The sequence below is a fragment of the Oryza sativa genome, chromosome 8 (assembly GCF_034140825.1).
Source record: "Oryza sativa Japonica Group chromosome 8, ASM3414082v1".
Taxonomy (NCBI): Eukaryota; Viridiplantae; Streptophyta; class Magnoliopsida; order Poales; family Poaceae; genus Oryza; species Oryza sativa.
In genome coordinates this window covers 24,342,436-24,353,542 of record NC_089042.1, presented here as the reverse complement: position 1 = coordinate 24,353,542, position 11,107 = coordinate 24,342,436, and the positions used below count along the sequence as shown (strand labels likewise).

The 11,107-nt window shown below is 39.9% G+C and overlaps 1 protein-coding gene across 2 annotated transcripts; it reads left to right on the top strand.

The window, feature by feature from the left end:
* Positions 1 to 2,857: 2,857 nt before the first annotated feature.
* LOC4345898 (phosphatidylinositol 4-kinase gamma 6) lies at positions 2,858 to 8,970 on the top strand. Of its 2 annotated transcripts, none has more exons than XM_015794050.3 (2): positions 2,858 to 3,180; positions 6,611 to 8,970. In XM_015794050.3, the coding sequence occupies exon 2, from the start codon at positions 6,701 to 6,703 to the stop codon at positions 8,600 to 8,602; it is 1,902 nt and encodes a 633-aa protein (XP_015649536.1). In that variant the 5' UTR covers positions 2,858 to 3,180; positions 6,611 to 6,700; the 3' UTR covers positions 8,603 to 8,970. The 2 variants fall into 2 exon arrangements, with proteins under 2 accessions (XP_015649536.1, XP_066159778.1); XM_066303681.1 differs by lacking the exon at positions 2,858 to 3,180 and adding an exon at positions 5,282 to 5,751.
* Positions 8,971 to 11,107: the final 2,137 nt, after the last annotated feature.

The following is an 11,107-nucleotide window of genomic DNA, read 5'->3' as shown; positions in this document are numbered from 1 at the left end:
ACAAAGACGAAAATGGCTATGGTGCGCCCGCGCCGTCGCGATCACGGGACGGGACGCGAGGGGCCACGCCGCGCGCTGCTCCGCCCCCACGTGCGTGCGCACAGCTCGATTATTGTTTTTTTTTTCTTTTTCCCACTTCTCTTCCGCCGCGCGATTTTTTTTCTGCTCAGGCCGCGACAGGTGGCCCATGGGCCGTCCTCCTCTTTTCAGCCCCACCCCCCGCGTGCGGCGGGCTCCGCCTCGACCGCTCTCTCTCCCGCCGTTTTGTCGCCGAGCGGTGACGGACGCCGTGAGGGAGGCGAGACGAGAGACGGCGCGTGGACGGCGCCGTGTAGTACGCGGGGGAGGCGGCGCGCACGTGGAGGCGTGGTTGCTGCGGCACATGGTCGTTTTCGTTTTTGAAATCTGTTTAAAAGCCTTTCGATGTCATGACGATGACGATTACCCGCAGTAATCCCATGTACTGGTGGTTTGACTTAGAAACGTGTCCGTTGGTGTAAGACCATGCGTCCTAGAACGGGGAGTAGTACGAGTAGTACAGTTTTGCGAATCTTGCAAGCTAAACGACACAAGAATTGTTCTTTGGCCGTGTTTAGTTTCCTAAATTTCTAAATTTTCATCACATTACATCACGTAAAAAACTTTCCTACATATAAACTATCAATTTTTCTTTAAACTACCAATTTTCTTCCAACTACCCTACTTTTTCACCATCTAAACCCAGCCTTCCATGTGGTGAATGACAGGCTCACACAAAACACAACTGCTGCAGCCAACTACAATTAGGCGCAGAAAAAAAACCAAACCAACAAAATTACTCTAAGATACGATTTTTACATTATCTACTACTAGTACTACTAGCAAAAGTGAAGAAAAAAAACCTAGAATAATTTAGGATCAAAGTTTTAAAATTTCGAGTTAGCTTTAGCACGTGCCACAGGAAGCAAAAGGTAAGCGCCCACGCGCACGCGCAGAGACGTGTCAAGTGTGGCTCGATGGGCTCCACCCCGCACAGCCCAAAAGGCACCTTTTCCTTTCTTTCTCCGCAGAAGGCGGGACCCACTCGTTCGTTCGTGCGCGGTGTGGGTGAGGCCGACGGGGCGACGTTTCCAGGCCCGAGTGGGCCCAGCGCTCTCACGTGAGGAGGCCTGCCTGGGCTGGGCCAGGCCAGGCCAGGCCGGCTCTGACAACCCTGCCGCGCTGCCTCCTCCAGTCCAGGACAAGCCCTACCCAATGGTGCCAGTTCTGGAGATGCTACTGTTCCTTGTCCTTCCGTGACGTCTCCCTGTGTGCATTGGCTGCATTGTGTTGTCAGCACTGGAGCTCAGCTTTTTATTTAACGCCTTCTTAGAAAAACAGTACTCCTACGTGTACAGTAGGAGTAATAGTATGGAGTGTCCTACTACTCCACACTAAAAAAAAAGATAAACTTTATCTATGAATTTGAATATGTATATGTCTAGATTCGTAATTTTTTTTTTACGAAAAGTACTCCGTATGCGTCTAGTAGTACTGCATATACTATAGTGATTTTCTTTTTATTTTCGGATGGGAGATGTTACTACTACCACCTTCATAAAATCCTGGTACACCTTCTGTTTCATAATCAGTTCATTTTAACTTATTCTGTGCCTACGAATATTACGTATGCATGTAAGGTTTCTCTATAATTTTAGTGAGATTAGAGATGCGTCAATGGTAATTTTAGTGAGATTAGAAATACGTCAATGGTGTCTGTCTATTTGAGTACTCCCTCTGTCCCATAAAAAAACAACTCCTAACTTCCAAATGCAAATTTAAAGAGGTGGATAAGTAGGTAAGGGGTATTGAAGGAATAAAATTTTTTGATTTAGGAACCAAGAATGGATGAAAAGGTAGAAGTTGATTTATTTTGGGACAAGTTTGAATTCCAAAAGTTGATTTATTTCGAGACGGAGGAAGTATGTATTAGGGATGTATTTACATATGTGTGAGTGTGGTGTTATGGATGTGATGGTGTATGCGACATTTGTCGTGTAATCGCAAAAAGGGAAAGGATAAAGCATCCATGCGGTTTTTTTTGCATGGAAAAAATGTCTTAGGCCCCGTTTAGTTTCCAATTTTTTTCCCAAAAACATCACATCGAATCTTTGGACACATACATGAAGCATTAAATATAGATAAATAAAAAAACCAATTGCACAGTTAGGGAGGAAATCGCGAGACGAATCTTTTGAGCCTAATTAGTCCATGATTAGTCATAAGTACTACAATAACCCACATGTGCTAATGACGGATTAATTAGGCTCAAAAGATTCATCATGCGATTTCCAGACGAGTTATGAAATTAGTTTTTTCATTAGTGTCCGAAAACTTCTTCCGACATCCGGTCAAATGTCCGATATGACACCTAAAAATTTTCATTTCAGCAACCCTTAGAATAAAAGTTCAACATACACGTGTTAATTTCTGATACTCTACCGCAATTTTCAAGTGTGCTTGAAACAGGACAGGCTGGCCCAACTCTGATCGTGCGGTGGCCTTGTTTTTTTTTTTGCTAGTAATTTAGGTTCCACAACAGATAATTTTTACATAGAGTACTAAGTATAGGATGTGTTTGGAAGATACTCATAAACTCTTATGCATGGTCATGCAATTCTTCGATCCCAAGCATGCTAAGAATAGTAAGTCTGGATAATCTTCTACGTAAACACTCTAACGAGATCTTACACCTGAACCACCTCAAAAACCATAAGTTAGACCTATTTTTGGGTACTGTAACTTCCTCGAGATTAGATTAGACGAGGTTATCTTGAAACAACTCATGCTGTTACCAGTGGCTGGCTATAAAACGCTCGTCGGTGTATGTTATTACCTCGCCTTACTCACGGTGATTAGTTTAACCCCATCCTTTGGTTGGGTCTCAAATATCTCAATCTGGGTGGGGGAAGTGGGGAGGTGTAGAGAGAGGGGGAAGAGTGTGTCAAATCGCGTCGCGCTATCACTGCCTCCTTCACAGTTAAATCTCACTATCGTCGTCGCCGTTCCCCAGTCCGGCCTGCCGGTGAATGAGTGAGTGAGGTTTGTTGGCTGCATTCTACCAGATTGATTGTTTGAGGGGAGTGTGGTGATTGTAATGAGATTTGATGAGAGAAGAAGAATGCCCACATTTTTAAGGTGAATCTACGATTATTTGGAGTGGTAAGTAGTTCATTTCCTTTTACCACGTATGATAATTTGGTCAATTTGAATTTGTGAGATGTTGTAGTGCACATGATAACATCACTTGACTTGAATATATGTAATCCATTGAATCGTGCATAATATTATTACTGTTCTAAATTCTAGCTCCAAATAGTAGTTTTTACTTTTTTTTTTCTAATATTTGTCCTCTTGCCATTTACAATGTCTGAATAACCCATATACAACTATTCCGCTTTTTTACCATTTAACTTAATTGCCACGTGTCCTTGAAGCATTCATCAAACGGGCGCATGTACTGTCTCGCATCACCTGTTGTCTCGGTCAAACGCTCTTCCCCCAGCTCCCTGTGCTGGACGAGTCAGCTATGTGCTTAGCTCCCATGGTCACATTCAAGTGCCATGAGGAAAAATGATAAACCCATGCATGTGAGCACCGTAGCCTATAGTAGGCTTAGAATTCAAAAAATATATCTAAGCATATTTGTCTGATAAACAATTATTCGTGGCATTAAATTAGTATTTGTTTTATAGTCAATAAAAATATACTATGTAGGAGAATTAATTTTAGTAGCTAATACAACTTATATTTCTCATACAGAATAAAGCAAAAAACAATACACACACGTAGATTTGGTTATAACATTCTATATATTACTTAAGAACTGTGAAATGGCACGTAGCTTAGTAACCTAAGTAACACCTAAGGTGCTGAGTTCAAATCTTTATAGGAGCGAATTTTAGATTGGGTTATTTGAGGGCTAAGTTTCCTGGTTGATAGGCTAAGTTTCTAATTTAAAAAGGCTGCATATATCCGATTGGATGTATAGGCCGGATAAAAAAAATACCCTTATATATATATATATAAGAATAAGCCAACAAATAATAATAATTATATATATATGTAATATATTAATTAAGAATAAGCCAACTAATAATAATATTTGCATAAAAAGAATAAGTATAAAAAGTATAAAATTTGATAAAAAAAATTCTTCTACTAATTTTACAATTGACAAATAATAATATTTGCATAAAAAAGAATAAGTATAAAAAGTATAAAAGGTGATAAAAAATTCTTCTACTAATTTTACAATTGTTCTACTGTACTATTTTAGGGAGAAATATCCCAATAAGGACATGAAAAAAAGTTCAGAGAGCGGTTGCGCATATAATATTACTACATCATATCTACACAAAATACAAATGATTCACATAATATATGTTGTCTACAGTATAATCAATAGTTTGGTTCTATAGGTTGTCTATCTAAAACTATCTAGCAATTAATAGACGCACCTCTTTTCTCCACATTTTAAAATATTATGTGTGGCATTCTCTCCTACACGGTGACAGAGTATAGTTCATGCCCTAAGTATGATATATGATAGGTTAAAGTTGAAAACATGTAACTTAACCATGTTAATATCTTATATTTCTAGAGAAGGTAAAATAGCTTTTTCTTGAAAAAATGATAAGGTAAAACAATTAATAGCAAGTATGAACAAATACAAATTATTTTCTTCTAAGTTTACTAATTCTAACAAATTATATGTAAAAAAAATTAAATTTACAAAAGTGAGGCGGAATTCACCAGTTTGTTTGCTTATATTACTGGCATGCTTTGATTCTTCCCCGGTATTCTACAAACATAAAACTAAATACACAATAAATAAGCATGCATATATTTGTAGGACTAGGTCGTGTCTAATCGTGTATTAGGGTTTTTATTTTTGACTTGAAAATCGTGTATTAGGTTGATATGTTTTAGGACGGATGAAGTACTTTTTAATATATGCAATTTTTTGAAAGGAACTTTTTAATATATGCAATTTACGTATAAATTTTTTATAAGTCTGAAACTAATTAATTAAAAATAGCTGTCTTCTAACTTTAATATCTAAATAGTATACATATGCTTCAGGAAAAACAAAACCAATCACATGCTAAATTAGCAATTTCTATATGGAGAACTAAATATATGATGTGCTTGGAAGGTACTCGTAAAATCTTATGCATGGTCAATTCTTCGATCCCAAGCATGCTAAGAATAGTAAGTCTAGAATAATCTTTTGCATAAAGACTCTAACGAGATCTTACAGCTAAACCACCTCCAGAACCGCAAGTGAGACCTATTTTTGGGTACTGTAACTTCCCCGAGATTTGATTAGACGAGGTTATCTTGGAACAACTCCAGCTGTTACTAGTGGTTGGCTATAAAGTGCTCGCCGATGTCTATTATTACCTCACCTTAACCACGGTGATTAGTTTAACCCCATCCTTCGGTTGGGTCTCGAATCTCTCGACCTGTGTTGGTGAAGTGGGGAGGTGCAGAGAGAGGGCGAAGAGAGCGTGTCCCATCGCGTCGCATCATCACCACCTTTTGTGCCATTAGATCTCACCACCACCGCCGTTCCCCGGTCCGGCCTACCGGTGAATAAGTGAGTGAGGTTTGTCGGGCTGCATTCTACCAGATTGATTGTTTGAGGGGAGTGTGGTGATTGTACTGAGAATTTGATGCGAGCAAAAGAATGTCCACATTTTTAGGGTGAATTTTCAATTGTTTATAGTGGTAAGCAGTTCATTTCCTTTACCATGTGCGATAATTTGTGTCAATTTGTCACTCAAGTGTGGTGTAGAGATGTTGTAGTGTACATGATAACATTACCTAACTCGAATATGTGTAATCCATTGAATCACGCATAATATTAATGTTGTTCTAAATTCTAGCTCCAAATAGTAGTGTTTACTATGTTTTTGTTCTAATATTTGTCCTCATGCCATTTACGATTAGTTTGAATCATCCACATATAGCAATTGCGCTTAATGATAAAAAAAATATATTTAACTATGAGCACACACAATGTTTTTCCATTGACGATTACTTAAAATAGACTAGATATATATGCATCTTCATGCTTTATAGAGAAGAAAAGAAAATGCACTTAAGTTCTTTTCAGTGCTTTAAGGTAATGCTAGCTTTGCAACACCTTTATGTAACACTAACAGTCCCTTCCACATATTTCTTTCATTTAATTTGCATTTTCTCCTTTTGGATTAGAATTACTTTTTTTTTTCTTAATGTCTTACTTATATCCTTGTTTATGTGCACTCTTGTTTTCTTGAACAAGATAGTTGAAGCTTGCTCTTATGTTCTTTTTTATTTTTTTAGTAATATGTAATGATAATTTAATCATAAACCGTGCAATAACACGGGTTCTCAAATTCTCATGGTTTATCTCTGTTGGACCTATATAACTATTTGTGCACCTATCCATTTTAGACATGTAACTTTATCAATTTGTACCCTTGGAAAGCTAAGCCATGAGCAACTTGAGCATTGCCTATTCATTACACTGATGCTATAATGTTGGAAGATTGTTTACTCTCCTCTAATTTCTGATATAGTTGGTCTTGCCTCCTCTATGTAGCACAAGGAAGGAGGTAACCCCCACTGACGGTTCCTTTCAGGCAGTCTATGCTTCCAAAGTCAGAACCTTGGTAATTCTGTTCAGTTAAAGATGGCTGTTGCAGTTCCGGATCACACATTCAACAATGGTTACTCCTCAAAGAATCAAATTGAGGGGAGATCACTTAGTTGGAAGCGTGTGTTTGTCCAAACTGACAAAGGCTCTGTCTTGGGCATTGAATTGGAGCGAGGAGAAAATGCACACACCGTAAAAAAGAAGCTGCAGTTAGCGCTTAATATTCCCACTGAAGAGAGTTCACTGACATGTGGTGATCAACTTTTGAACAATGATCTCAGCTACATTTGCAATGACTCTCCATTGCTTCTCACTAGGAATCACATGCACAGAAGTTGCTCCACACCTTGCCTCTCTCCAAATGGAAAGGATGTTCAACACTGTGATGATAGTAGAGTCATTGAAATCGTGGGGTGCACAAGCCCTTCTGCAAGAATGAAGCAGTTAGTTGATGATATTGTTCGGGGAATTGAAAAAGGCATCGAACCAGTAGCTATCAGCAGTGGGATGGGTGGTGCCTACTATTTCCGAGACATGTGGGGTGAGCATGCTGCAATAGTTAAGCCAACTGATGAGGAACCATTTGGTCCAAACAATCCTAAAGGTTTTGTAGGGAAGTCTCTTGGACTACCAGGTCTTAAAAAATCAGTGCGTGTTGGTGAAACAGGGTCCCGAGAGGTTGCCGCATATCTTCTAGATCACAAGAATTTTGCAAATGTACCTCCCACTATGCTGGTAAAGATCACCCATAGCGTGTTCCATATGAATGAGGGTGTTGACTATAAAACAAAGTCTAGTGACAACAAAACACAAGCTTTTAGCAAGCTTGCGTCTTTGCAAGAGTTTATTCCTCATGACTATGATGCTAGTGACCATGGTACATCAAGCTTTCCTGTCTCTGCTGTTCATAGGATTGGTATACTTGATATTAGAATCTTCAACACAGACAGACATGCAGGAAATATACTTGTTAGGAAGCTTTATAATGATGCTAGCAGATTTGAAACACAAACAGAACTTATTCCTATTGATCATGGCCTTTGTCTTCCAGAAAGCTTAGAGGACCCTTACTTTGAGTGGATCCATTGGCCACAAGCATCTATTCCTTTCTCCGAGGAAGATCTTGAGTACATTACGAACCTAGACCCTATAAAAGATGCTGAAATGCTTCGCATGGAGCTGCATACGATCCATGAGGCAAGTCTTAGGGTGTTGGTTCTCTCAACAACATTTCTTAAGGAAGCTGCGGCTTGTGGCTTTTGCTTGTCTGAGATAGGAGAGATGATGAGCAGGCAATTCACTAGGAAAGAAGAGGAGCCAAGTGATCTTGAGGTTTTGTGCATGGAGGCAAGGAATTGGGTTGAGGAAAGAGAGTGGCTGCTTCCACAAGCTGATTTTGAAGGAGAGGATGACAATGAGTCCACTCAGTTTGATCTCGATTCTGAGGATGATTCAACTACATTTGAAGCATCATTTTCCAACAATATCAGGCCAATCAAAGGTAATTCTAGGGATCCACCATCAAAATTAGCTGAAGTAAATGAATATGTGGATGAAGATGACAACAATGAGTTCAACAAGGATGATGTGGGAACCTGCACAAGTCCAATTACTACTTGGACTCCTTCCACCTCAAACTTGTCCATTTCGTCCAATGAACTTAGCTTCAGTGGAAGACGCAAATCTCATAGTGGCGTCGCGAAGAACAAGGTTACTTCTAAAATTAACAGCAATAGTTATAGTGGCAATCATAGTGCCAAGGAGAAGCTCCCTCACAACTCCAGCTTCGCAAAGTTATCAGACTTGAGTGCCAACAAATGGAGCCCATTCCTTGAGAAGTTCCAGGATTTGCTCCAGAGCATGTTCCAAGATCGAAAGCAAACTGCAGGCCGCAACCCATGGCTGACGCAGAGGCTAGGCACTTCTTGCCAATTTTAAAATGGTAGAGAAGAAATAAAGTAATGTAGGCCAACCAAGCGGTATTCCTGAGCAGTTGTGTTCTACCGTGGTAATAGTTGCATACGTGCAGTAGCCCTTCACTAGATAGTACAAGTAGAATAAAACCTTCTCTGATATATGTGCACAGTGGTCATAAGGTAGAGATATCCCTACAGAGATCTAAAATGTGAGTATGTATTCCAGCAGGACATTGTTGCGTCTTTACGTAGTTCTTTTACTTAATTATGTTTGTTGTTTTCATTATGTATATATGTCCTGTAGTATCGAGATGAACCACCAGTGATTGACCATTGTATACATTGTAAATACTTATCTTGAGAAAACATTTAAATATTACTGCATGTACATATATAATTGTGTCTATCTGTGTTGCAGTTGCTACATATATTCGTCATTCATCCTTATGCAGGTTGGTCAAGCTCATCGATGGAAGAATAATCTCAAATGTAAACACTCAATCCAGCTTCTTTTTTTTTTGAAAAAAAATACATGCTTCAGAATATGTGGAAGAGGCCTGTCAGTGTTTTGATGTGCTTTGGTCATATGATCCTAGATGTAAATTTCATAGAACTACAAATATTTTAGCTAAACTATCGCAAAACTACATATTTAAATATGTGTATATTTAGTGCCAAATTTATTGTAGAACTATATATTTAAAGCACAATATCACAAAACTACAGATTTAAAGATGAAGTTACCGAACAACTACAAATTTTAGAGTATATACCCATAACACTATTGAGATTACAAAAATAATTGCTTTGTGATGACATTGATGTTAATCTGTAGTTTTCTATACGATACCTTAAATACAGTGGCGGAGCCAGGATAAAAACATAGTGGGGGCTAAACTAAAAGTGGCTAATAAAAGTCAAGACATGTGTCATGTAAATTGGCTATATGTCTAATACAAAGTATAAATATATAGAATTAACAAAAAATAAACATTATCCATACCAAAGCTTTTTGAAAGGATCTCCATTCACTACTTTGCCACTTACGAGGAAATGTGCAAATATCTGGTTAAGTTGGACCACTCAATGCATATGCCCTTTTTACTTGATCTCTAATTAAGTTGGACCACTCAATGCATATGCCCTTTTTACTTGATCTCTAATTTCAGATGGATAATCAATTTGTTTCCGTTTCCCTGGATCACCAATGATATCCATATGACTAAACTCTTCTCTAGGCCTCTTTGACTGACTTGCAATCTCATTATTGAGTGGAGGATCGCTGGTATTTGTGTTACTTGAACTAGAATAATATGTGAGCAATGTTCTTTTTGACATCTTCACAATCTAGCAATATAACAAAGTAGCAAACTAGGAATCACAAACAAAATTTTCAATTCAATATCTCTATGATTTCTTGAAGGCTTGAACTATTAATAACAACTGGACTTGACAATTGAAATTGATTTTAAATGACAAATCAGAAATTTTATATACCTCAATTCCTCAAATCCTCGATCTGCTGTTCTGGGTGCTTGCTGCTGCCCTGCTGCTGCTAGCTGCTGCCACGGTGCCGTCCTTTGCCCATTGCCCAGGCGCCGCGCCACGCCGCCGCCGCGTCCCCCCGCCGGCCGCCGGCCGGCCTGCGCCCTGCTTGCTGCCGCCCGCCTGCGCCCTGCTTGATGCCGCGCGCCCGCGCCCCCCGACTCCCAGGTCCCCTCGCCGGCCGCCGCAACTCCACAAGCCGCCGCCCCATCGCGCGACTCGCGCTCGTCTGCCGCCGCCACACGCGAACGCGAACAGGAGGAGGCCAAGAGCGACGCCTCTCTCTACGCTGGAGGTAGGAGATTAGGGTTGGGTGGGGTTGTGGGGATTTTTAGCCCTTCTTAGCCTCTTGTGCCTTCTAAAAATATCAGACAAAGTCTATCTTAGCTCTCCTCAGGATTAAAATTGTAGGGGGGGTATTACGAGGGCTTTAATGGGTCATTAGGGGGTTGTGGGGGCTCAAGCCCCCACCGCTCCCACACTATCTCCGCCACTGCTTAAATATATAGTTTTGTGAAAAGTATGGTGTTAAATTTGTAGATATATATATATATATATATGGAGATAGGCACATCTATGACAATCTACTTTTGTCATGGAAGACGCGCAAATCGTCATAAAGTAACTTCTATGACGAATTTATGACGAAATGGGATTCGTCATAGAAGTCGCGTCACATATGTTTTTCTATGACTAAACAGTAGATTTCGTCATAGAAATGCTTATATCCATGACGAAGGTGCTCGTCATAGAACTGCTTTCCAGCTGGCTAGGACAGACGTCGTCCATGCCACGTGGCTATCACACGTGGAGTCCATGTTGGCTGTGATGTGGCGGATGACGTGTACGCCACGCTGGATCATCATCTCCCGTACGCTAGAGCCAAGTGGCAGTCGTATTTAACGCCACGTGTTGGCATTTGGTATGTCCACGTGGTGGTGCAAGCTGCCACGTGTACATATCTGATTTGTGACACACGTCT